General features: G+C 31.4%; 4 protein-coding genes across 7 annotated transcripts; 3 read left to right on the top strand and 1 right to left on the bottom strand.

Moving 5' to 3' along the window:
* Positions 1–3,254: 3,254 nt before the first annotated feature.
* On the top strand, positions 3,255–6,650 carry LOC126665591 (splicing factor U2af small subunit B-like). 3 transcript variants are annotated; one of them, XR_007637663.2, is made up of 7 exons: positions 3,260–3,875; positions 4,762–4,848; positions 4,941–5,022; positions 5,139–5,265; positions 5,345–5,752; positions 5,826–5,967; positions 6,431–6,650. XR_007637663.2 is itself a non-coding variant. In XM_050358426.2 (6 exons), the coding sequence occupies exons 1-5, from the start codon at positions 3,639–3,641 to the stop codon at positions 5,736–5,738; spliced, it is 927 nt and encodes a 308-aa protein (XP_050214383.1). In that variant the 5' UTR covers positions 3,255–3,638; the 3' UTR covers positions 5,739–5,752; positions 6,431–6,650. The 3 variants fall into 3 exon arrangements, 2 of the variants coding, with proteins under 2 accessions (XP_050214383.1, XP_050214382.1); XM_050358426.2 differs by lacking the exon at positions 5,826–5,967 and having other exon boundaries at positions 3,255–3,875; XM_050358425.2 differs by having other exon boundaries at positions 5,826–6,650.
* A 4,306-nt stretch (positions 6,651–10,956) lies between these two features.
* Positions 10,957–12,585, top strand: LOC126665592 (60S ribosomal protein L8-like). The gene is made up of 2 exons (XM_050358427.2): positions 10,957–11,455; positions 12,071–12,585. The coding sequence occupies exons 1-2, from the start codon at positions 11,016–11,018 to the stop codon at positions 12,405–12,407; spliced, it is 777 nt and encodes a 258-aa protein (XP_050214384.1). The 5' UTR covers positions 10,957–11,015; the 3' UTR covers positions 12,408–12,585.
* Positions 12,586–15,624: 3,039 nt separating this feature from the next.
* On the bottom strand, positions 15,625–18,632 carry LOC126665590 (histone deacetylase HDT1-like). 2 transcript variants are annotated; one of them, XM_050358423.2, is made up of 9 exons: positions 18,525–18,632; positions 18,055–18,125; positions 17,727–17,947; positions 17,494–17,504; positions 17,345–17,404; positions 17,059–17,270; positions 16,499–16,661; positions 16,002–16,131; positions 15,625–15,917 (listed from the first exon to the last, which is right to left on the bottom strand). In XM_050358423.2, the coding sequence occupies exons 1-9, from the start codon at positions 18,535–18,537 to the stop codon at positions 15,857–15,859; spliced, it is 942 nt and encodes a 313-aa protein (XP_050214380.1). In that variant the 5' UTR covers positions 18,538–18,632; the 3' UTR covers positions 15,625–15,856. The 2 variants fall into 2 exon arrangements, with proteins under 2 accessions (XP_050214380.1, XP_050214381.1); XM_050358424.2 differs by having other exon boundaries at positions 17,059–17,267.
* A 5,407-nt stretch (positions 18,633–24,039) lies between these two features.
* On the top strand, positions 24,040–24,807 carry LOC126674516 (ethylene-responsive transcription factor 2-like). The gene has a single exon (XM_050368976.1). The coding sequence runs from the start codon at positions 24,040–24,042 to the stop codon at positions 24,805–24,807; it is 768 nt and encodes a 255-aa protein (XP_050224933.1).
* Positions 24,808–27,416: the final 2,609 nt, after the last annotated feature.

Genomic DNA, 27,416 nt, shown 5'->3' with positions numbered 1-27,416 from the left:
ATCGCACACTATGTGTGCGTTCGCACATAATGGTGTGCGTTCGCACACCTTGTGTGCGTCCGCACATTGTGCATTCGCACGGTCCGGAATCCGTCTCCGGCCGATCCCGACGTGCCTAATCTTGATTTCGACATGCCCCTATCTCATTTTAATACGAATTCAACTCCAAATTCATCAAAAACGATAATAGGAACGCGATTATAATTCGTTTAATTCGTTGAATGAAATAACCCTTATTTACTAATTCTCGCAACAAAAACGTTGAGTTTACCTCGATTTGAAGCTTAAAATCGATAGAGAATTGAATTCTGAACAAATCGATATAAAGAACGCTCGATTTGGACGAGAAACGGCGAAACGGCGGCGGATCGACGATGATCGTCGTTTTTCTTTCTCTGCTCCCGATCTCTTTCTTCTTCTCTTGATTATTCTAACTGCTTCAAGATCTTATATATATTTGGATAATTAGCCACTTTAATTCTTCATTTCTTTAACTTAAACTATTTCTCTTTTAAACTTTATAATTTAACCAAATGGTTAATTATTCGCTTTAACTCAATTACTTACGTATTATTTATATTCAAATAAATAATACTAAACCAAAATTATTATTTTCCGTCAATAATCCTCTAATTTCTATTCTCGATATTTAATAGGCTAATTTGTATTTTGGTCCTTAAACTTTTCAAAAATTGCAATTTAGCCCAAAACGCATCCGCGTCCAAATTTTAAAAGGTCTCCGATTGACCCGAGATTTTTACCACTATTACAATAAAACATTTCGCGGACCCTGGCGAAATAATTTCCCTTCCCGGGATTTAACTGGTTAAATTATCACTTTAGTACCTGAACTCCAGTTTGGGACTTTTCTTGTCATTTTTCCTTTTAATTTAAATTCCAACTTTAGAATTGGAATATGATATAAAATTCCGCATAATTACTTTAATTTTTTGGAAGTTATTTCCGATATCGCCACCCTGGCGAATTAGAACTGGACACATGGTCCAATTAAATACTTAAATATTTTAGGGTATTATACATGAGTCTCGGGGAGGTCCACGAAACCTAGTCTCAGATGCACGGTAATCTTACCCATAAGCGAGCAAGGTTACCTAGTTGGTTAAAAGGCATTTCCTAGTTGAACTAGGTGACAAATCCATTTTTCAAAACCCATTTCCAGATCGAGAAGTCAGCCAAAAGCCTTGGTCGAGCGACTCCCCCGGACCCCGCTCTACTTGTTTAGCAACTTGAATAAATTCAAAATCATTCATATTTAAATATGGCTTAATATTATCTTTTTGGATAAAAATTGTTTAGAACTAGAAGGTGGTCATTTGATCTTAATTGCCGGTAACAATTTTTCTATTAAAAATGGTGTGCGTTTCAGCAAGTTCGACATTCACCACTCCATGCAAAATTGAGATGCCACACTTCACAACGTAGGTCAAATGAATTCTGCACACAAGACTAACAACAAAGAGATTCTTATGAACAACAATCGCAATGTTTGAGTTGATCTTGATCGAGTTAGGGGGATGAGGCTGCCAAGAAGAAGATGCATTTGCTCGAGGAATACGGACCTGCCGATTAAAAGCTTGGCCATGTAGAGCAAGGATGCAGTAAAATAAGAGAGACATTGGTAGCCGAGGATTATCAAATACGATATTATTACGATAATTTCATACCACCCATAAACTAATCAAGAAAACCTGGAGATTATTATCCTTGAGAGCAGAAAATATGGTTGTTAACCACTCTACCATATAGGTGATACGAAAGGCGTCAACTTGCAAGCTTAGAGGGGATAAAAGCCAAATACCCATAACTTCCTCGCATTCTTTCAACGCATGGAGATCAGTTTCGGAGGGGTAATCACACCTTGAACAACAATTCAAAATTGGGATCAACTTCTTTGCCCAGTTCTCATTGCACGACATGGAACCATGACAGATCCGCCAAATGAAGTGGTGAATTTTTGGCTGAACCGGGCAACTCCAAACCTTATTCCATCGCCCATTTTTATTCGATACAACCGATGGGCTAGCCCCTCTATTAGCAATGTTGCAAGCTTTGTAATAGCCTGACTTAACCGAGTAAAACCCATTCTTGTTTAGAGTCCAAAATAACTTATTCGGAGGAAGTCTATTGCTAATAAGAATTTTTAATATATCCACCACTTCTTAAGGAGAGAAAACTGAGGATAGGAAGAAGCACTTATGAAGTAACTAATCTTGCAATCATTCAGGATATTCAGCTGACCTACCGGCCTCATATAGTCCGTTGTTGTAATCTAGTTATCCCTTCACACGTCCACTGAGTGCCTATTACTAACTCTCCAAGCTAATCCCAAATCAATAATCTTCTTTCCTTCCATAATACTTTGCACACGAAGCTCGCACCCCGCTTTGAATTAGCTCGAATAAACTCATCCTTCGGGTGATATTTGGCTTTAAAACCCTTGCACAAAGCGAGGTTGGGGTCTGAATTAGGCGTCAGGTTTGTTTAGCCAACATAACTAAGTTAAAAGCTCGCAAGTTTCAGAATCCAAAGCATCCTTCCTTCTTGACTCTATAGATAATATTCTAGCTATTTTAAGGAATTTCCTTTTGTCATCAGTTTCACTCCACCGAAAGTCGAAAATTATACTTTACATATTAGAACAAAAGGAAATAGGAAAAGCAAAACAACTCATAATATAAGTTGAGATGGATTGAAATTTGGATTTGATTAAAACCTCTCAGTTTGCTTTAGATAAAAATCGATCCTTCCATCCTAACACTCTTTTATGCTGACGATCTCTGAGAAAAGTAAAGATATGTTGTTTTGACCGACCAACGATAGTGGACATATCCAGGTATTTCTTGAAATGACCCACCACTTGGATTCCAAAGATTTGCCGAATAGTTTGATAATTTGCCTGAACTACGCCGGCGCTAAACAACGACTCAGATTTTTTGAAGTTAAAAAGCCGACTAAAGGCAATTTCAAAGAAACCGATATGCTTGAGAGCCTGGCACTCCCTACTCATAGCCTGAGAAAACAGAACACTGTCATCCACGAAAAATAAGTGGTTATCTTAGGAGCTCTTCTATAAATACGTCTTCCCTAGATGATTCCATTATGAACTCCCTAACAGAGGAGCGTTGAGAATCCCTCCATACTAATCAAAAATAAATACGATGACAGGGGATCACATTAACGAAGGCCTCTCTGAGGCTGCAGAAAACCATACGGAAGACCATTAACTAAGAAAGAAAAGGTTCCCAAAGATATGCAGGCTGTAATTAGCTTAATAAAATGCCCCCAAAAGTCCCATTTTCACCATAGCCTTCTCCAAAAGAATTCCACCCAACCTGTTATAGGCTTTCCTCATATTCAATTTAAGAGTAATCGAACCCCTTCTACCCTGAAACTGTTTAGCCATAGAATGATAGCCCTAATCGCAAACCCAAACACCCTATCATAATCCAACGGCTGTAATCTCATCTCGCACTTCCATCAAGAAATCAGAAACCTATAACCACCGCCTTTATTATATCCCCATATATAAACCCCTCTTATCTTTATTCAAAAATCAAACAAACGGAAGTTCATTCAAAAAAACAAAAAACAATTAACGGCGATCTAGTTTCGTAGCGATGGCAGAACACTTAGCTTCGATATTCGGAACGGAGAAGGACCGCGTTAACTGTCCGTTCTATTTCAAGATCGGCGCGTGTAGACACGGCGACCGCTGTTCAAGGATCCATACCAAGCCGAGCGTGAGCCCTACGCTTTTGCTTTCTAATATGTATCAACGTCCTGACATGATTACCCCTGGCATCGACGCTAACGGCACCGCTTTTGATCCGAGCAAGGTTCAGCAGCACTTTGAGGTCTCTATTCCAAACTACGTCGTTTTTGGCTGCTAATTGTCGTTTTCGCTATTTTTCTATATTTATTTTGATCTAACGGTGCCGTTTTGATTTAGTAGCTCTGTATTGTTTGTATTCATTGATTGATAATAATTGTGGTCCGCTAATATAAATTAGGGTTTAGTTATTTGATTTGCTAGGGTTTTCTTTTGGCATTGTGTGTTCACAGAAATTATTCAACCTAATTTGGATTTTTAGTGAATTCAAAAATATAATTCACACTGTAATGGAATCATATATTGAAAAATTGGATTGGATTTTTGATAGGTTCTGTGTTTTTCTTGCATGATTTGATTTGTTTAATATGTATTAGGATTTGGTTAGTTTATTCATTTGCTGGGTAGTAGTATTTATTTTGGCATTGTTTGGGATGAAAGCATTTCGAAGAATTGAATGGCTCGAGGTTTTGCTAGATAGTCTCTACATTCTGAAACAATTCAATGACTATACATAAGTTAGTCTAACTGAATCTTGAATGGGTGTATAAAACTTAGTCTAGCTGAATCTTGAAAGTCTGTTAATTTAATTAGAAATTTGTGTGTTCGTTTGCTTTTTTTTTTTTGTGTTTTACACTGATCTACTTTCTGTTCCTCTTCTATTCTAGTTAATTAATCTTTCATTTATTAGCTATTGCCTATTGGAGTTGTTTTACTTTTCTGTAGTCTATAGAGCACTAGAAAGCTGAATTCTTAGATAGGATGTGTGCTAATTGTAGTCTGAAATGGCTTTTATGCCATTTGTATTTTAAAATAATTATGGGTGCACTTATTGTTTTTTACTTATTTTTCAATTTTTTTTGTCACTTATTATAACCTTAACTGAATCTATCTTCTGTTTGAAATTGTAGGATTTTTATGAGGATCTTTTTCAGGAGCTAAGCAAATATGGTGAAATTGATAGCTTGAATGTCTGTGACAACCTTGCTGATCACATGGTAATGTTCTTTAGACAAAGGATTTCCTTGTTGTTACCATTTTCTGTGTTTGTTCTTCAATTGTTGATACTTAGTTTAATGTTAATGTACAGGTCGGGAATGTGTATGTTCTCTTTAGAGAGGAGGAGCATGCTCAAAGTGCACTTCAAAATTTGGGCGGGAGATTCTATGCTGGTAAGATTTCTTTCTTCAATATCATCAATCTTTTAGTTAAAGTTATGTGCTTTTGCTTGTGATTTGATTGACCTATAAATGATGATACTAATTGGTTGGTGTATCTATGATTTCAGGGCGTCCCATCATTGCTGATTTCTCGCCTGTGACAGACTTTCGTGAAGCCACCTGCAGGCAATATGAAGAGAACGCATGCGAACGTGGTGGCTATTGCAATTTTATGCATGTCAAAAAGATCGGCAGGTAATTATTTTTTATTTGATACACATTTGTGCTCTTCTTATTTTAATTTTCTTTATCTGATCAATGAATGTGCTGGTAGGGAGTTGAGGAATCAATTGTTTGGGAGGTATAGACGAAGGCGCAGCCGCAGCCGCAGCCGAAGTCCGGGCAGGCGTGGCAGCCATGAAGAGTACAACCATGGTAACCACCGCCCAGGTAGAAGACATGGTGATGAGGAGCAACATCGTGGAGGTCGAAGCAGGAGGCACAGGAGTATAAGCCCTGATCGCAGACGTCGAAGCAGAAGTCCTGGGAGAAGGCGCAATCGAAGCCCAGTTAGGGAAGGCAGTGAGGAGCGACGTGCTAGAATTGCCCAATGGAACAAGGAAAAAGAAGAGCAACAGGGAAGTTCTAAACAGGTCAACACAGATGATGGTGAGAGTACCGGTGGAGTTGGTGGTAATGGGTATAGGCAAGGACAGCGTGCTTATTGATCCATTTTGGACGGGTTAGTTCTCTCCAATTGGTGTTTATGTCGCCTTTTGGTGAATATAGCTTACAGTCCATTTTCCACTGTGCAGGTGGTGTGCAGGTTCACAGTACTGTCATATGGAATTGTGATTTTCTTTTGCATCTTTTTAGTCATGGTGCTTGACTTTGTGCTTGAGTGCATGATTAGCCCCATAACTTGAAATGACCAAGCTCTTTATCAATTTTGCATTAGTAAGTGGGACTTCACACGACAGCACGTCATGTTTTTCAAATTTGAACCTTTTTTAAACTAAAGTGTTTCTTAATCGCTTCTAATGGTGTGCGTGTTTTGTTTCTCTGCACTTTGAAAAATTCTTTTTCTGTTGCATTTGCTGTTTTGAAAGTTTTTAAAACCAGTCTTGAGTCTTTTGTACATCTGTATAGCTAGTGAGTGCATGTTGAGATTCATGCTTGTGTTTTATGATTTTTACAACAGATTTTGTCACAAGTACAATCGAGCACCCTACCATCAATTATCATGGGGTTTATAACCGGTTTTATTTCCATGAACTTGTTTTTTTAGCTTATTGTCTTGATTAGAATAAGTTTGATTGCTTACATTTTTGATTGAGTTTTGCAGGTTCAGGTATCCCTGCTTGTGAAAGGTGCAAGGCATTCTTTTTGTAATAGCTCTTACCATAAAATTTGTGTACAGGTTGTTGGGTGTGCTTTCAGAGGTGGATTTTGCAGGCCCCTTAATGTTTCCGATCAACGCATCAACAGCTGGATTCTGTGATCACTGGCACGAAACGCAGCCTTCTGCTATTTTGGATTGTGTTTTTTTTTTTATCTTTTTTCTATTCTGCAGGATTTTTCTTAACTAAAGTTTTGGTCTGTGGACTTATAATCTTGTGATGTAACTTTTCTTTTGTTCTGTATGGATTTGGGTTTAACTTTTAAGATATATTATTAGTAATATTCTGTGTTATCTTTTGAATTTCATTGTCTATTTTTTATTACTGTGGATTATTTCAAAACTCTTTGGAGCAAAAGAATTTGTCGAATGCACTTGGATTCTCAAATTTACTATATTAGCCATGTTATTAAAAACCGTCATAATAGAAATCCTGCAGTAAAATTTTGATAAGATCAGGATGCAATCAAATGATTATTTTTGGATTTCTCCAAAAAATTAGAAGAAAAACAGAAAACCTCATACCAAAAGAACCTACAAATCTTAATTTTTTGGTCAAAAGTAGTTATTGAGATGTACATGGGGAGGTTAAGGATGATAGGGTGTGTGTGTGGAAACGTACTTGGGAACTCCATGTTTCAGTGATGGTTATGAACTTTTGTTGGAGTGTTTGCCAAAGGTTTTGTTCACCATGGACGCTCTGCAAGTTGGGAGAATCAATGTTGATCCAACCTATTGTTCATGCAAAGCAGGTTGTATATCGGTAATTCCAACTGGAATTGCGTGTTCGCTGAAGATCGTTGGAGAATGTTGAATCTGTCCATGGTCTTCGATATAGGCGTTAACATGAAGGACTGATTGAGTATGGCCTTTAAAAAGCTGTCGTTGGAGAACAAAAATGAAGTGTTATGGAGAAATAAACAGAGAATGGATGACATTATCAAATGCAGCTTGACATTAATTGGCAGCATGGCAATTTGTTCAATGTCCAAAAAGTTGCGTTAGCTCCGTTGGTCGTGATAGTGATGACGGTTTAGTGAGACAGGTGGCTCTTCCGTCAGGTTAGTTGAAGGTGAACGTCAATGTTGCAGTGAGTCTGGATGGAAATGGTATCAAAATAGCTTGTTTGGTTCGGAATGAGGCTGTCATCCTGCTAAAAGATAAAGCAATGGGCATTTCAGGTCTAATCCAATCAAGGATGACCGAATCAACAATCGTTAAAGAAGCCATTAGTTGGTTAGAAGAATTGAAAATATTATCATTGAGCTATTACAGACAGTGCAGAGCCAGGATTTCTATATAAGGAGGTCTAAATTGCGATAGCACTATACATAGGAAAATAATTTCTTAAAGTTAAAAGGGGTCAAATAGAAAGAAAAAAAACCCATCCCTTGCTAATTTAGCTAATTTTCAGAAAATAGGGAGGGCCAAGGCCATCCCCAGCCTACCCCTCCCTTCGTCATTAACTACAGATATTTAGAAACCGCTAAAATTGGGAGTTGATCCAATCATCAATATACATACTAGTATGACCAAGCAATCATATAATTTTCAGTTTAAATTTATAAGACGATATGTGAACAGTACAACACACAATTTAGCTTTGGCATTTTGTTTTATTTCAAATGCATGAACGTTTAACTATTGATGTTTTTCTTTATCAATGTAAGCAGTGGTGTAGTCACATACGTCACAAGAGGGGCATTTCCCGCACTTAGTTTCAAAAAATTATTTTTTTCTTGTAAAATTTATTTTAATCATTACAAGTTATTTATAAAAATATTGCATATTTAATCTTTAATTTAAATAAATTCCATTTTTTATATATTAGATAAAAAATATATTGTATTTTCCCCTCTTATATAATTCATGGCTACGCCACTTAATGTAGTCTTCCAATTTGGTTTAATAATACTCCTTTTCATAAAAGCACCTAAATGAGGTGCTGATAAAAAAACATAAAATAATATATATATATATATATATATATATATATATATCACTACAATATTATAAAGGCAAAAAAAATTGTAAAGTGAATAAAATTATAGGCTAATTTGCTGAACCCCCACATTTGCATCCTCACATTATAAAATTATCAATTATTCAAATTGTGATCTTTCAGTTTCAGTTATACCCCCATTTATTAAAATCCACACCTTTTACTTTCAATTACACCCTGAAGCATTAAATTGATTTTTTTCAATACTTTATATTTTAACAAATATTTGAAATAGTCCTCAATGTTATAATTAAAATTACAAAAAAACATCTTAAACTTACAAAAATTAATAATAAATATTATTATGTTATAAAAAATCACTTCCTTTTTCTTTGGACATTACCGCTTTTATTCAGCAAAATTAAATTGCATTTTTATATCATTTTTAATTTAATTTTTTTCATAAATAATTTTATTTTCCTTCGGGGAACCGAATCAGATCTGGTTCGTCTTCCATGGAAGACGACCAGATTTGATCGTTTTCCTTGGGAAGAATAAGACGAACCAACTTGTCTTCCTCCCATGGAAAACAAAGAGCTCGACTTCCATGGAAGGAAAATGGCATGTTCGGAGGACGAACGGCGGCGTACTGTAGGCGGCGGACCGGCGGTGATTTAGAATACATAGGTGGAGGATTTTATTAATTATTTAGTTAATTAAATTAATATTTTAATTATTTAAAAACGATATATTAAAAATTGAAATTAATTATAAACTATCAAATAAGGCGGCTAGGTCGAATGAAATCGGATGTGAACTTTTTTAATATAAAAATATTTATTTGTATTAAATAAAGAGTTATTATTAAGTTTTTTAAATTTTGAAAAGCATAGTTTTTTATTTTAAATATAACATTGAACTCTATTTAGTGTATATGCTAAAATATAAAATATTGATTTGGACTTTTTTCAAATAAAAAAAGGTTAATTTAATGTTTGAGAGTGCAATTGAAATTTAAAGATTATAATTTAGATAAAATTAGTGATTTTTAAATGTGAATGTGCAAATGAATTGGGGTTAAAAGGTGGGAGGCTTTTTAGAGTCAAAATTATATTATAATTTTTTTGTATAAGTCATATTATTAAAATAAAAGAGTACCCCCTTGTCTTTCTCTGTTTTGTAGATTGATTATGAAGTATGATTCTTTTAGCTTGGTTGACAAAAACAAAATAAAAATCAATTTTTTTATAATTAAAAATCAATTTATTTTAATTTAGTGGAAATAATCAAACATCAATTCGATTTTTAACTTTTTACAAAAGTTTCTTTTAAGGATAAATGTAATTTTGATTAGGATTCTTATTGCATTAGGGAAAACGTTTTCTATTACAATTAAGATTCCTACACTAATCGTAACATTTTACCTTAATTAATAACACAAATAATCAAAACAGATTAAGAAGAAAACGTGGCCGTCAAGTTTTTTCATAGTTAAAAAACATAAAACCCTAATCTTGTAAAAGTCTCCCTCACTAGGGTAGGGATTTTCCCACTCCATCTCTTAATAACCGCACTCCAAAATTCTCTAACTAGACTAATATACCCTCTTCACTTATACTATAAACTGAATGTACATAATTGTTAATGTACCTACCACCTCGTATCCTTTTATTTTATTTTATTAAAAATAATAATAATCTGATACTATTTTTTTGAACAAATTTTTTGCATTATTGCTAATTTTTTTACCACATCAATTTTTTAATTTTACTAACTTGTCTGATTTCATAAAAAAATTATAAAAGTCAGATAATTTATTTGTAATAAAATATTTTGACTAAAGATTTCAGTTTTTTCATATCTAATTAAATTCAGATATATTTTAATTTATAAATTATGTAACTATAAATAATTGTCTTCATATTAATTAAATTTAATACTAAATATAATAATATCAAAACCACTTAAATTAAATTTTAGAATAAATAATATAATTTAAATAAAATACACTTAACTACTAAATATATTTGTATACTGTATATAATGATTTTTTTTCAAATAGTTTTTATGATATATTTCTTTTTCGTTATTAGATAACTTTTTGTAAATGAATAGTTTTATAAAACTTTGGAATAAGCACAATGAAAAAAAAATTGTATTGGAGAGTTAATTGTATAAAAGGCAAGGATTTTTTTTTGAATTAAAAAAGGCAAGGATATAAATTTTGGAAAATAATACAATAGGTAAAAATAGCATTTTTAAAAAACAATTTATTAGGTCATATTGCAAATTTATAGCCTTTCTTTAAACAAAGAGGGTATATAAGTCTAATTGAAAGATTTTGGAGTGCTGTTATTAAGAGATGGAGTGGGAAAATCGCTACCCCCTCACTATTATTATGTTTTCTCTTAAACCTTAAACACAATTCAACTCTACGTAAATTTCGTTGGAGAAAATTATATATATAAAAAATTAAAACACCGTAAAAGAAATTTCGGTTACCTTAATAAAAACGAGAATTTTCCTTAACTAAAAACCAAAAACTTGGCCGTCAAGTCTTTTGTCATTGGTAAAAACCCTAATCTCGCAGAAAGCCATTATATAAACTGCCATACGTTAATTTATGTTTCCTCTGAAACCCTAAACTCTAAAAACTTTTAAAAAATGGGCAGAGTAATTCGTGGGCAGCGTAAAGGTGCCGGTTCAGTCTTCAAGTCTCACAGCCACCACCGTAAGGGACCGGCAAGGTTCCGCTCTCTCGACTTCGGAGAGCGTAACGGATACCTAAAAGGCGTGGTTGACGACATAATTCACGACCCTGGCCGCGGTGCTCCGCTGGCCAGAGTCACTTTCCGACATCCGCTTCGGTACAAGCTTCAGAAGGAGCTGTTTGTGGCGGCCGAAGGAATGTATACCGGGCAGTTTGTGTACTGCGGTAAAAAGGCTAATTTGACGGTGGGTAATGTTTTGCCGTTGAGAGAAATTCCGGAAGGAGCAGTTGTTTGTAATGTGGAACGTCATGTAGGGGATAGAGGTGTTCTTGCTAGAGCTTCGGGTGATTATGCTGTTGTTATCAGTCATAATCTTGATAATGGAACTTCGAGGTATTTTTCTTTTTTCTATACTAAATTTATTTATTTCGAGTTAAATGTATGTTTAATGGAATTTTTTTGAATTAATCTTTTTTACATAGACTCTCCACCGGTATAATTTGAATATTTTCTTTTATCAAAAGTTAGATCGCTACGTATGCATAATTTAGCTGAAAATCACTTTTAAATCTTATGATATTATATATTAAAATTATAGTTTAGTAAATAAATTGAGATGAATTGTAGCTAGATTGAAAATAAGTACAAAGTACATTAATCTCCGGAATAAATTACCAGGATTATGTGCTAGTTGGTTGGATAGACGTGCTGTAAATTTATATGTTTTATTTGTTAGTTAAATTTTAATTTGTATGAAATTGGTATCAAAATTTAATTTTTATTTCAGACAATAATCACTGTGAAGCTTCTTGTTTTAACGTGACGCGTCTTACATAACATTATTATAATCTGAAAAATATAAAGTACTGCTAGAAATTAAGTTATTTTTTATATGTTTAAATATATTAGTAGAATTTTAATACCAAATTTGAATTTGTGCAATATATATGTTGCCTTCCACTTGTGTATAATTTACTATATGAATATTAATGAATTTCATTTTTACAGAGTCAAGCTTCCTTCCGGAGCCAAGAAGATTATTCCGAGCGGATGCCGAGCTATGATAGGGCAAGTTGCCGGCGGTGGTAGAACTGAAAAACCCATGTTGAAAGCCGGAAATGCATATCATAAATACAAAGCAAAGAGAAACTGCTGGCCTAAAGTTCGTGGTGTTGCTATGAATCCGGTGGACCATCCCCACGGTGGTGGTAATCATCAACACGTCGGTCATGCTACTACGGTTCGCCGTGACGCTCCTCCCGGCCAAAAGGTCGGTCTCTTTGCTGCAAGAAGAACTGGTCGTCTCCGAGGTCAAGCCGCCGCCGCTGCGGCTAAAGCAGATTGAATAGTTTAATTTGGTACTTCGTTGTTTTTGGTATGTTTTTGCTGATAATTTGTCAATTGCATTTCGATCAGACTGAAGAAATTTTGTGTTTGATGATAATTTTGCATTCTCAAGTGCGAGACTTTTTTATATTATCATCTTTTCTTCTAAATAAAAGAGTTATGACGTTATTAAATTTGTTCTCTAAGGGGCCGTTTGGTTCGCCATAAAATGGGGGGAATGGGAATGGGTATGGGAATGATTCTCATTATTTATGTTTGTTTTGTCAAATTGTACTAAGGAATGGGAATGTGATTACCCCCTCAATGGGAATCACCCATTCCCCCCTTACCCCATGAGAATGAACTTTTGGGAATGGGAATCAAAATTTTACAAATATTTTAATAATAAATAATAAATATATAATTATTAAAAAAACTATTTTAAAATATTTATTTTAAAAAAATATACTTAAAATAATAAAAAAAACGTTTTTAATATTTTTTTAAAATTATTTTTTTAATATTTTTTAAATAATTTTTATTTAAAAAATAATAATTTTTAAATTTTTTTTAAAAATAATTTTTTATTTTTTTAAAAATAACTTTTATTTTATAAAAATAATTTTTAATTTCTTTTAAAAAATATTTTTTTTAATTCGAAAATAATTTTTTTTATTTTTTCAAAATATTTTTTTAAAATATTTTTTAAATTTAAAATTTTAAAAAAAAAAATTAAATTTTTTTTAAAAATATTTTTTTATTTTTTTAAAATATTTTTATTTTTTTATATAAAAAAATATTTAAAAAAAAATAATTTTTTTTAATAAATAATAAATAATTTTTTTATTAAACTTTATCTATTCCCATTCCTACACTAATTTTGAACCAAACAAAAAATGAAAACAATCATTCCTATTCCCATTCCTTCTCATTCCCATTCCCATTCCGATTCCCATTCCCAACCTTAAACCAAACGGCCCCTAAATTAGAGCATTTGTTGTCCGAGAATTTTATATTAATTTTTTTTTGCATGTATGGATTAGTAATTTATTTTGATAAATCACGAAGTTAATTAAACAAACATGTTTGAGTATACACTTCAATTTGTATTAAATTGGCACAAAAAAAATATAATTTTTAGCTTAAATGATAAGATCTGTTATTTTTTTATATGACATAATGACATTGTCAGTCACCAGACCTTACATATATATCAACATATTCTTCTTAGTGTATGCTTAATTTGAAAATTTTAAAGTATGTTGGGTTGAAATAAAAAAAAAATTGATATCGTTTCAATTTAAATTGAAAATTTGTATCCTTGGTACCTTTTACTAAAAAAATAAAAAATCTTATCCAATTCAAATATTGAATAATTTAGTAAAACTGAAATTAAGGGTTAAAAGTCTGACCAATTATTAAACTTCGCAAAAAATATGGAATCAAATTAATGATCAAACACATTATTAACCTAAAGACTTTTTTTATGGAATAATGACGTGTTCTTGATCTCTGGTAAAATATCAACTCAGCACATTTGTATCGGAGAATGAATGATGTATTCAAATTTAACAAGTTTAAAAATGTATTTTGTAATTACAAATCACGCTAAAATTTGTGATTTAATTTGTAATTTTTTTGAAATATACTATTTAAAAAAAATCTTGTCAAATTTTCGATAAATATTTTAAATATTAAAATTATTTTTGAACTTTTTTCCTATATAATTATGAGAGATATATCAGCCATTAATGAATGTTTCTAATTGTGTTGGACGAATGAGGTTATTTGTTCTATTTGAAAATAAAAAGGGTTTAATTATATTCAAAAAAAATAAAAGGATTGACATGTACTTTTGTGAAAATTAGGATGGATTTTTTTTTCTACCTTTAGCCTTAAATATACTACTTTTTTCAAGAAATTAAATTAGTAATGATTTTTTGAACCAGTTATCTCAAGAGAATTAACATCATAATATAATTATAGACAGACTAATTCTATTAGGGCACCGTTTGGATTGATGGATTCTAAACGATGGATTCTAAACAATCCATGGATTTTGACAAAATCTATCGTTTGCCTAGAAAAAAAATTAATAGAATCCATGGATTTATAAATTCCCTCATTTTCTACAATCCATCATTTTTTAGGGTTTTGATTTCCCACCTATTAGGTGGGAAAGTCCAAATCCACCATTTTTTATATATGATGGATTGTTATACTATTTATTATTTTCCATAAATAATATTAAAAATCCATTGATTTTATATTCAATCCAAACGATGGAATTTTAAAATCTATGGATTTAAATTCCATTGATTTAAAATCCATCGATTTTCCTAAAATCCATGGATTTTAAAAACCCTCAATCCAAACGGTGCCTAGGAATAATTTTTTTATTTTTATGAAGTGTGTTTCCTTAAATAATTAGTATTCGGATAAAATGCTAAGCTTTAGCATTTAGCAATATAAATAAGTATAAATTCAATATTTTCTAGGCTGAAGATTCTTCAAGATGATCACCTAATTGCAAAAGGATGAGATAATCGGTCTTATTCTGATTCTGATATTCCATAAAAAAGCCAAAATCTGTAGCTTCTCCATGAAAAAGAAGTGTCCTAGTACGGGATTTACTACATTGCTCGATTTGCTGCTATTTTTGTTGATACCCTCTCATGAACTAAACGGAAGAGAGAGCGAAAAATTCATTCGTCTTTCTAAATTATCTGTCGAAATTGTTCATATATTGAGTTGCCTCAACATTATATGAAGAAAGGGTGATTCCTTGAACAAATATTTTGATGAACTCTAGAAAATTCAATTATTTGGATTGGAGGAATTAATGACGAAGAAACATGAACTTGAAGAAAAATCACGAGAACTTGTCGGGAAAAATAAAACTAAAACAAAAAGTCTTTTCGTTTTTCATGTTTCAAACAAGTAGAGATGCCAGAAGAAATTCTTGAATATCACAAAACTTGGTTTCAGAAAATTCTAATATCTATTTATCATTTGCTAGTTCAGTATTTTTACTAAATCAATAATAATGTTTATACCCAATGAGCCATTAATATAATGTTTAAAATCAATTATCAGTTGGACAGTAATAGCTCAGATTCAACTCTATCAAATCAGTTTCAAATAGTTTGTGAATCAAACTCTACTCGATTAGACAACTAATTATTATTATTGTCTAAAGTAAACAGTGACAATAAGTGCAATAAGGAGCCACAAAATTTGTTCAAAATATAGATTTAAATATGGAAGAAAATACATCAGATCATAACCAATTGACATAATAAAATAGCACAAAACCAAATTACAGGGTTTTCAAAATCATATCTTCTTCCAATTCATCGACAAAAGCAGTTACTAAATTACTCGCTACTATCATAAAACCTCATTTCCTATGCCATAACTAACAAAATCTTGTAACACAATACCAACACCATGCGCCTCTTTTAAAACTCACTTGCCGGCATGTTTGGCTTTTGAGTGAGATTGCAGACCGACATCAGATGTAAATGACCTGTTAATGATGCCGCAAGTTAGATATGCTTGGTTTTAAAGAGCTGGTGACAATAAAATTATTAACTTGTGCTAGAAGCAGTACCTGTCGCATGAGTTGCAAGAAAACTTGCCAGCAGATTTTGGGGTTTGGGTTTTTGAAGCAGTGCCATTTGCAGAAGGTTTACCACCCTTAGCTGGATGAGGAGTTGCAGTATGAACATTCTTCTTATCATCTTGTCAACATAAAACAAACAAGGAGTTGGGTCAGATATTGAATATACTCAAAGTTCTAAAATCAGAAAACACAATGAGTTTTAAATAGAAGCTATGACTAAAATATCATCTAATCAGTCCAACAACACGTTCAAAGAATCAGGTCAGTTTGAAGGGAAAAATCTGAGTTAATCAAAGAGCATAGATAAGGCAAAAGCAATCATTTCAATTCAATGGGGGTATAGAAAAACTTGAAAAAGGGAAGAGAAAATTACTGACAAATGAAAACGATCATAATGAGTGATGCATTTGAATGGAAACAATAATAACGCATATTATACAATGAAGTATAAAGATAGAATGTGTAAGTAAAAAGATTAAGAATACCTGTCTTTTGAGGAGTTCCTGATTTTGCCTTCTTTGAAGAAACAGGGGTCTTCAAAGCAGAGTCATTTTGTCTCTTCTTTCCTTTATCAGCCTTCTTTGGAGTCTCCTCATCTTCACTTTCAGAATCATCTTCATCTTCTGAATCATCATCAACAGACATTCCCTGCACATTAAAAAAACCCCAAAAATAAACATTTGAGACCAAAAGGCTCATGAACACATTGTAAAGCGCTAGGAAATGCTAATGATAACTGAGGAATCAAAAACAATCCATTGACAAACTAGAGCATTCCTACAATATTCTTCAGTGATAAAATGTGTGGTAACATTAAGCATTGAACTAGCACCAAACTCATGAACTCATTTTTCAATTTGGAACAAACAAAGATATAGACTAATGATTTCACTTTGCTTCCACAATTACAATGACATTATTATCATATCTATAATGATCCAATCTCAAACATGTACTTGTGAAATCAGTTTAAATTGAAAACAGAAAGATTTTTGCACAGAACAAGGAACAATAGGTACTATAGTTTTTTTTATAAGAAATTTACCTCAACAGACACATCATCACCAGAAGATTCGTCTCCTTCACCATCCTCGTCCTCATCAGACTCATCATCATCATCATCATCAGATTCCTCAGCTTTGATTGGTTGTGCTGCCTTTGCCTTTGGTTTGATTGAAGAATCAGGCTTGGCAACATCAGGCTTGCCCTTAGCCTTAGCAGCAGCTAAACCAACTTTCGGTGTTACTTGGGGTGCTACTGAAAACAAAATCATCAAATCAAAAAAAGGATTCATACAAATTATCCAACAGTCAGGAAGAACCAGATAATACCTTTGCCAGCATTCACAACTGGAACTGGAAGTGGCTCTTCATCTTCTGAATCCTCCTCATCTGCATAAGCATGATTCAAATTGTTCAGTAAATTTTGCAAAACCAAGTTCAAAACAAGAACCAAAAATACAATTCGTGATGGCACTCACCAGAATACATAGTGGTCCAGGAAAAAAGAAGGCAGCCAACAGTCAAGGAAACAACTAATGATATGCATATTACACAAAGATACCATAACATAGGATAGTAAATTTTTTATTGTCAGCAAGAACAAGTCACTTTGGACTATATAATAAACTAAAAACATGAGCAATAGAAAGAAAAAAAACATTTTCGTTTCCTGGAAAAGCCAATACAGAAAATAACAGTAGCAGAAGGATATTCCTCATCACCAGCATCAGGGGTAAGAGTTTGGTAACCACTCAAGTAGACGCTCCCATTTTTCCAGCTGTGAGAGAGCTCGACCTCCTTTTCAAAGACTATATCAAGAGACAACTGAGGGAATTTTTCATGAGAAAGAGTCCCCAACAAAATCTTCTTGTCGTTGATTTTCACATAGAGAGGCACGGATTCAATTCCTTTCTTAGACTCCCCCAAAGCTGCCTGAATAACAAAATAAGGAGATTTTATTTAGAAGACAAAATAGACTGTTAACTACAATTAAGCCAGATTAATTTACAACTTGGGAAGATAAACAAATTGAATCCAACCTGAGAAAGATGAATGATAAATTCCGGCTCAGGTCCAACTTTAAGAGTTTCCCCAGCCTTAATTTCAACACCTGAGGCAATCAAGCAGATTACGAGCAATAAGCTATCAAAAGAACAAATTTTACAAGTAACTTAACAATGTCAATAACAAGGCATGAACACAACAGGCAGTTAACCCAAAAGATGAAAACTTTAATATTAAAAAACTTTGGAGAAACAAAAGGGTCAACAGGTAAGCAATTCATCTCAAGTCTCAACAAATTGATTGAATATTAAGCCTTAGTACAAAAACATCAAGAGCAGATTAAAACACATACACAACCCATGAACATCCTATTGCAGCAAACAATAAAAAAAAATGAAATAAAAACATAATCAAAGAAAACAACTCCAAACAATCAATAAAACCAAACAGACAATATAAACATGAACATGAACATAAAACACTGAAGAAATAAAGGGAAAATTACCCCAAAACTCCATCTTTAGTGAGAGAAGGATAAAATTCGCTGGGGTTTACTGTATTAAATGAGAGAATGAAGTGTGCAAATGAAAGAGGCGGAGTAGAGGAGGGTTTAAGAAGGAATTTATAAGGGTTTATGTGGTCTAGGGTTTTTCTTCTACTCCAATTCAACTTTCCAAACAACGAGGCCAAATCTTTATTTTGGGCCATAATCATAATATAAGGGGGCCTTCTTTTTATTATTTTCATTGCTTCTTTTGCTACTTTCAAAAAAAACAAAAAATCTTGTTTCTTAACATTGGCCCAAAATAATATTACATTTTGTTTTTATGGGAGTCATTTGGTTTTGACATAAATACTGAAAAAACATAAAATATTTGTAAATCTTGTTATTCACTTTTAAATTTACAAAAATATCATCGCATTTAGGAGACTACATGTGCATCAAAGTATTGCTTAAAATGTATATACATTTGCCTAAAATATCTAAGTGCATGTAGTCTGCTAAAGTAAAATAGATTGTGAAGTCCATAATCGATCACAAAATGTTGATATGACAAAACTCATTGTGCCTCTATTTAAACAGTTACTTTGAAGGCGATTTCGGTATTTGCAAAGGGCGAATCCAAACTCTTTGTATTCGTAAAGATTTTAAGTATTTGCGTTAGTTTTCCGTAACTATTTGAATCGCTTAAATTAGATGTCAGGAGAAAGAACTATGACATAATTAATTTATCTATCCACCGAAAATAAGTGGATATATATATATATATATATATATATATACACACACAAGTAGATATAAAATTACGTAAACATGATATAAATAGATATAGTAAACTAAAAAGGTTTATACTAAATTACTTTAAAATAATGATGCTCCTTATCTTAAAAAATCATGATTCCTAGAGTTTGAAGTCCATCTGATGAAGAGCTATAAACGTTTTACCAAAAAATATGTGGTTTGAGAAAGAGTCAGTGTGCCTATACTTAAGCAATTACTTCAAAGATGCTTTCATGACTTGATCAAAATATGGATTTGAACTTGTTGTCTTCGTAAAGATTTTAGATTATCAGTCGTTCTTTATTTGTTGTTTTGTTTTCCTTTACTTTTTATTGCAGAGGACAAGACAAGGGTGTTGCTTTGGTTTCTTAAAATAACTTTTAAACAACATATTATTCATATTATATATGAATTGTAAAATAAATTTATACAAAACTAAAAAAATTATATATCCTTATTATCCAGATTATAAACGAAATGTATTCCAAATATATACAAAACTTAAAAAAATTAGAATTTTATATTAAAAAATGTATTTTTGTAAATATTTATAAAATCACATTTTTATAAATATTTTTGTGTTCTTAGTATTCATGTAAACACCCCTAAAATCTATCACAAAACGATAGTAGCCCAATTGATGGAAAGTTAAGAGAAACCTGAACTCTTCATATCGACTTCCTACACTTAAAAAAAATATGTCTTCCTAATTTTAGCACAGCCAAATTGTTTAATGTCTATAATCCAATAATGTCCTTAGACCATAACAGAAGAACATCCTTGGACCATAGCAGGACATCCTCGGACCACAGTAGAAGAACACCCTTAGACTACATCCGTAAAAAATTAGCTATTGTCTTGAGTATATTTTTTTTGTAGAGTTTTAGTTTACATGATTCACTTTGATCTGTCAACCAAAACAGAAGAACATTTATGGTCGCATCGCTATCAAGATTTGAGTGTGTATCCAAACATCGATAGATATGATCTCCGATCCTTAATTTTGCGACTCGAGCAAAAAAGTCACGACCCAAATCCATGAGTCGAGACCGGCGCTAAGTAACGAGAGTGGTAGCTCCGAAATCCGTAGTAAGCCAAGAACCTCTATAAATTTTTGTGAAACAATACATTATTCTACGTTTTGGAAAATACTAGTTAACATATATCTCTTTCTGAAAAACCGGTGTGGTAACACTAGAAATCAGGGCGTAACTCACTTGTCTTATAACTTAGGCAGCCCTGTTTCATAACACGTCAAAACTTTTATTATAATAATATGTTTAAGAAAATAATGTTGACATACTTATACTTTAAAAGCATTATATTAAACATATCAAAACACATACACATCGGACCAGATACATATAATTGGCATATATATAAAACCCACTGTTTATGTAACCTAAAACCATATAACCAGACCATATATATATGATCGATAAGTAACTATACAATGCCATCTATGCAGCTACTAAAATTGTACATATAAAAGCAGCGGTTTTATATCAGAATATATAAACAAAAAACCACTAACAAGGCTAATAGCAAACTATTTTATACTACTACAACAACTAAGAGTTCAAAACCATATATATATTAAAAAGAGAGAGCCTCCCTGAAGTAGAAGTAAGGAAGCTCGATTACTCCAAGGCTAGACATCTAAAAAATGGGAAACAACAACGGAATCAGAAATATAAATATTTATGAGTTAGTAAACAGGTTTACAGTTAAATATCAAAAGCGCATATACATAAAACATTTGTGTATAAAAATATTACCAATTTATCGATTCAGATGAAACCCTAATCCACAATTTCCTAAAAGACAAACTATAGCATGATCTACAATACTCATACCACAATTTGATACAGAATATAGATCGTGAACTGAATCACGATCGTCGCAATTTGTACTGGGTATCTGGGTCGGAGCTGCTCCTTAGGTGAGGACTGCTTCTCACAAAAACGAGGAGCAACTGCTCGTTTTTTAGAAAAGGGAGGAGCAGAAGCTCCTCGGAGCTACCGCTCCTCCCCTGAAAATTTCCTCCTCCTCTGAGAATAATTAAATAAAAGAACAAATTTAAATACAATTAATTAAAATCATCTAAAAATTCTACAATGTCACATGTTTATTAATAAAACATTTACTCAAATCGATAATTGAAAACAATGAAGGACGTATATAATTTTAAACGACATTAGATAGCTTAACTAAAATTATATAATTTTATCTAAAACAAAATAATATATAACTACAAAAATAATTTATATATACTAAATTATAAAAATTTATGTTTATTAAATTTAAACTCTTTGGTCTTAAAAAAAGTATTATTTTTGTTAAAACAAATATGTACTATTCAAAAAAAAATTAAATTTATATAATATAGATTAATAATTTATATATATATATATATATATTTAAAATCATAAATTAGTTTTAAAATTCCAGTATTAGTAATATAATACGAATAAAAATTAATTTCTCTCTCTTATTTTAATTGAAAAGTTTATTAAATGTTTCATTCTAATTTGATTTATAGAATACTTTTTTATGAGTTTAATTGTAAATAAACAACTTATGAATTATAGTTGCACTACTTTTTCTCTTTTATTAGTGCTTTTAGAAATAAAAAGAATTTTAAAAATGTGACACATTTAATAAAATATAACTGATTCCTATAAAAATTGCTATAATATAAAAAAATTGTTTCCATATAAAAGTAAAGTTATATGAGACTCCAAATTTACGCAAACACTACTAACATTTTTAATATTTTATTGCATTCTTACTATGACTTTTAAACATCTCTAATTTATTTTTCATTTGTATTTTTATTTTTATTGACTGTTGTGTCAACGGAAGGAGGAGGAGTTACGGTCCTGCGACGATTGAAGATCGGCAGAGTTTCGGTCGTAATTCATTGACTGCCGACCATATAAATTTAAGTTTTATTATATTATATTGACAAAATATTCACGTTTACTATATATGTGGATTTTACATGGTGAACTTTAGGTGAATCAGGTATAATTTAAATGTAGCGTTTAATTTAAAGATCAACTCCTCTCAGATTACAGTTAAATCCATTAAAATCCACTTGAAATTATGTTATCATGAAATCTATGTAAGATCGATCCACCTAAATATTTAATGATGTTGGTACGTTAATGTAAAATCGACCTAATTTATATAATATTATCATAAGATTCGTCTAACTTTTAAATTGTTGATCTAACATAAATACAACAATATATGATATACATATCTTTACATCAACATATCCGTCTAAATTTTAAATTATTGATTCAACATGAATTCTATAATATATAATAATTACAACGCAAGGGATGTGTCATTTTATTCGTGCAACAAACCAATGAGGAGTTTGCCATGTGTGACTATTTAACGATAAAAAATAAAGAATAAGTAAAGATTTTCTATCGCAAATATTTTCTAACTTGTTATAAAAATGGAAAAAAAAATTAGGTAGACTCAGTTTATCACGTCATCTGTGTACTAAACCTATCACATTATGACACATCATTAAAATGATGGTAATCTTATAAATTCACTACTTATTTTTTTACACATTTGAATAGCAATATTACAAGATTGCATCATTTTAATGATGGCCAAATGACTAAAAAAGCAAACCTTTCATGAAAGTTTCACAAAAATTCAAATCTTTCAGTTTTATCCAATTTGTCATGAAATGCATGATTTCGTTTTTGTCCAATTATGTAATTTTGCTCATATGGTGCCTACGTGGCGCTCATTTGGCTTGCCACACATCAGCGCCACATAAGTAAAACTGTTTAGTTGGACAAAATTGAAACGAAATCATGTGTTTCATGACAAATTGGATAAAATTGAAAGGTTTGGAGTTTTGTAAAACTTTTATGAAATGTTTGACCTTTTTTGGTTATTTGGCCTTAATTATGTGTATAATGTGATAGATTTAGTTCACAGATAACGTGATATACTGAGTCTACCTAAAAATTTCTCATAAAAATGACGTGACACATCCGTTATGTGGGATAAACGCTCCTACAATATAAGATCCACATAAATTAATGTAATATCACCATCAAAATCCGGAGACCGTCAAGTCCATCTAAATATTAAATTGTTGATCTATGAATATATAACAATGAAAATTGATATTAAATCCACTCCGACAAACCAACTGTGGTCAGTTGCGGTAGCAAACTTTAATTCAACTATTCATTTGAAAGTGAGATTTTATAATTAAAACATTCAAAATGATTCGAATAGAAAAAATTAGTTTGGTCTGATTCAACCATGGATATTTTTTTTGATTATGTGTAATTTTGATTCGGTTTGGTTTGATAGATTTTGGTTATAAAACCTGACCGAATGGACATATGCACATGAGCACATCCCCACATGGGCCGTCCCTGAATCCGACAAATACTTATGGAGATTGCAGACTACATTAACACATACCAACCCATGAAAGAAAATCTAATTATATAATCAGGACCATGTGATATAATTCAATGAAAAGATAAAATGGGGTGCAAAGAACCGTAACCTCATTTACTAGGAAAAAGAAAACTCAGTATTTAGTTACACATGGCTAACGCATCATTGGCTTGTTGCACGAATGACATGGCGTAACGGTTGTGTGTAATAATTTTTTCAGTATTTATACCAAATTAACAATCACTTTATTCACATTGACCAATACCAACTTCTTCTTTTTCCTCTAATCATGGAAATATTTGGAGAAAATAGTAATGATTATTCCAATCTTTTGGAGTCAATCCAAGATTATCTTCTTGAAGATGACTTTGAAACCCTAACAAATGCCTCACCACATATTTTACTTGAACAAGATTTTATAACCCTAACAAATACTTCACCACATATTTTTCTAGAAGATGATTTTGAAACCCTAACAAATGCTTCACTAGATGCTTTACTTGATGACCCAACTTCTTTTAAGCTTGATGATTTGCTGCAGTTTGATTCAATGATCGAGGAATCTACAATATTGCCACCTAATAATGATCATTGTCTCCCAGAAGCAGCCGTCGGGGAAGAAAAAGCGCGGTCCAAGGGCTCGAAATTTAAAGGTGTAAGGAGGAGGCCTTGGGGCAAGTATGCGGCGGAGATCAGAGATCCGAAGAGACATGGAGCTAGAATTTGGCTTGGTACTTACAAGACGCCAGAAGATGCAGCATTGGCTTATGATAGAACCGCTTTTAAAATGCGCGGTTCAAAAGCTAGACTCAACTTTCCTCATTTAATTGGCTCAGCAGATTATGTTCCGGTTAGAGTGACTAACAAACGTACCTCGCTCGAACAATCTTCTTCATCGTCGAGTTCATCATCTTCTTTGGAGATGCAAGTTGGTGACTCTACAAAGTCGAAGAAGAAAATTAAAACTATTAATTTGATAGCTAATGCTCTAGGACATAATGTTTGCCGGTTTACCCAAGTCATCAATAATTTAGCTAATTCAACTCTAACTAACTAGCTACAAGTTATCGAAATCTTCATCTTCTTTTCCTTATTTCAATATCTCAATTTCATGCTTTCACTTCAATTCAAAGATTAATCGTGAAATTTAATTTTCTAGATGAAGTTGAATTTATATAGGAATTAAAGAATCGAGAAAGGATGTTTAAATTAGTTATATAACTAATTAATTAACTTCTCATTCTACCCTACTTTAATTATCTTTGATATTACTAAATACTTTATAACTTTTTTTTTTTTTAATCAAAGGTGGGAATCGACTCTTTCGAGTCTCATTTGTTAGTTGTTAGTTACCGAGGCGTGGTTCGAACCCACAACCTCTTGATGCACTTAGAGGTGCCTTAGCCATTCAAGCTAGGCCCACATTGGCAAATACTTTATAACTTATTTTATGAAAATGAAGTAGTTGTAGCGCTATCATTACAAGCCATAATATATAAAGGAAACAAATAAAATATTAGAAAAAAAAGCCATAATTATCTATACTAATTTACTGTGATTAAGAAGAATATGAATAACTGAAATTAATATAGAGTAAAAGGGAGATTTCAATTTAATTAATCAAATCAAAATAACTATTTATTTATCTATATCTATCTATACTATACTATATATAAAAGCACGGATGGAGGGGGGGACAGACAAATTTACTGAATAATCCTTTTCAGTTTACTATTAAATAAAGGTTTTATAGTCATTAACTAATTAGTTATTTAATTAATCACTATTGTAATTAAAGTCCTAACTAGAATATGTAGCTAAATTATCTCCAATTTAATTTTTAATATGTAAAAAATAACTAAATTGTCTTCAAATTAGTAGGAATATCTATCTTTTAGTTTGATTGAACTATAAAATTAAAATATTATATTTGTTCAATATATTATTATTTAAATTTCTATCTTATTATTTTTAAAGATATTATTAATAAAATTAAATTAATTATTTAATTATGGTTATTATAAAACCAAAAGAAGAATAAGTTCAGTATGGAAAAAAATAATTTAATAACCAAATATATTATATTTACTTTTACAAAAATTCTTAACTAATTTAATATTAATTATAAATAAAAAAATTGATATAATTATAATAAATTTACTTATATGTTCATTGAGGAGTTACATTACGAGGCACGTGCATAGTACGTAATGCGAAACTGGTTATAATAAATTTACTAATATGTACATTGACGAGTTACGTTACGAGCCACGTGCATAACACGTAATGCGAAACTAGTATATTGAAACGTTTGAAAAAAAAAATTATCAATCTCTATGGAAGGAATATACTCACCAAGAGTTAAGTTATTTCCTTTTAATTTATCCATCAATTTCAAAGCCAAAATTAAATCTCATGCGGATAAAACAAGCTCAATCTCGACTTCGTTCATTAGTCTAAATAGTTGTGCTGTATAAAAACATTGACTTAAAAGACTTAATACAAATATAGATTATTATTGTGGCGTTGGGAATGGGTTCGGGTTCTCTACTATAGCCAGAAAGAAATAAGCACTGCTTGCTAAAAATAAAAAAAAGAACCTTGATTTCACTATTTTCATGAACAATTTTAATCTTTAATTTATGTTCATTTATGGAAACGAATCTAATTTGAATTTAGAGGTGCTCAACTCATTTACGTTCATGAATAGCTCATATATGTACTCGCGAGCTGGTATATGATAATGAGTTCGTAAATGAGCACATATATGAGTTCAATTATGAGTTTGTGAGCTTGTTTGCATATGAGTTGATTAAGAGTTTGTGAACCAACTCGTATATAAATAAAAAAAAATATTGTTTAGATTCTAAACGAATTTGGCTCCTATGCTAAACAATCTGATAAGTTTGAGATGGTTTGATGAGCACCTAAATGAACATACTCGGCTCATTTAGCTTCTAAAAGATTTCGAGTGCAGTATTGAAAGCTCAAATTGGGCTCGGACTAAACTCAAATATCCCATTCATATAACAAGTTGAATATAACCAAATCAAAATTCACCCAACTCAGTTTATTTGCAGTTCTATTTGGACAAAACGACAAAATTTTGGCCAAAACTAAAAAAATTAGCTAAAACTATTTAGATTTACTTAAAAGAAAAAAATATAAATATAGTCTAAAAAATAATTTAAATAATAAATATAATTTTAATTCCGTTGTTCATTGGGAGTTCGGGTTGTACAACCCTAAAACACAATCTCTTATGTCTTCAAACTTTATTAATAAAACTAAATTCCAATTTATTTGTATATAAATTAAATTATTTTTCATTCCATTTAATAATCATTCTGAAAATAATTTTTAAAGATTGTATAAAATTAATTATTTTTATATCAAACAAATTAGAAAATAAATATATTTATAAATAAATAAAAGTATAACTGAATAAAAAAAATTGTGCAATGTGGATTATTAAATTCTACGAGTAACACATTCACTTAATTATAAAATGGCTGCAATTTTTTTCCATCTATTTAAAATATTATTTTGTTTCACTAGGAGTTATATTTATAGAAAAAAATTATCTAACTTTAAATATAAATTTAAAGGTTATCAAACTATACATTTTATTTTAAAAATAGTATTAAATTAGAAATTTTATTTTAA

Source organism: Mercurialis annua, linkage group LG1-X, assembly GCF_937616625.2.
Source record: "Mercurialis annua linkage group LG1-X, ddMerAnnu1.2, whole genome shotgun sequence".
In the NCBI taxonomy this organism is placed as follows: Eukaryota; Viridiplantae; Streptophyta; class Magnoliopsida; order Malpighiales; family Euphorbiaceae; genus Mercurialis; species Mercurialis annua.
The sequence above is the reverse complement of the archived record's forward strand: the minus strand, read 5'-3'. Positions and strand labels throughout refer to the sequence as shown.

What these genes read in the sequence shown, in the direction of transcription:
- LOC126665590 (XM_050358423.2), bottom strand. An exon ending in GTGATGATGTGTCTGTTGAG is followed by an intron (nt 16,662 to 17,058) that starts GTAAATTTCTTA and finishes TTTAATGTGCAG; the next exon opens with GGAATGTCTGTTGATGATGA. An exon ending in AGGAACTCCTCAAAAGACAG is followed by an intron (nt 16,132 to 16,498) that starts GTATTCTTAATC and finishes TATGTTGACAAG; the next exon opens with ATGATAAGAAGAATGTTCAT.
- LOC126674516 (XM_050368976.1), top strand. Translation starts at nt 24,040, where the DNA reads ATGGAAATATTTGGAGAAAATAGTAATGATTATTCCAATCTTTTGGAG.
- LOC126665592 (XM_050358427.2), top strand. Translation starts at nt 11,016, where the DNA reads ATGGGCAGAGTAATTCGTGGGCAGCGTAAAGGTGCCGGTTCAGTCTTC. An exon ending in CTTGATAATGGAACTTCGAG is followed by an intron (nt 11,456 to 12,070) that starts GTATTTTTCTTT and finishes TCATTTTTACAG; the next exon opens with AGTCAAGCTTCCTTCCGGAG.
- LOC126665591 (XM_050358426.2), top strand. Translation starts at nt 3,639, where the DNA reads ATGGCAGAACACTTAGCTTCGATATTCGGAACGGAGAAGGACCGCGTT. An exon ending in AGGTTCAGCAGCACTTTGAG is followed by an intron (nt 3,876 to 4,761) that starts GTCTCTATTCCA and finishes TTGAAATTGTAG; the next exon opens with GATTTTTATGAGGATCTTTT. An exon ending in ACAACCTTGCTGATCACATG is followed by an intron (nt 4,849 to 4,940) that starts GTAATGTTCTTT and finishes GTTAATGTACAG; the next exon opens with GTCGGGAATGTGTATGTTCT.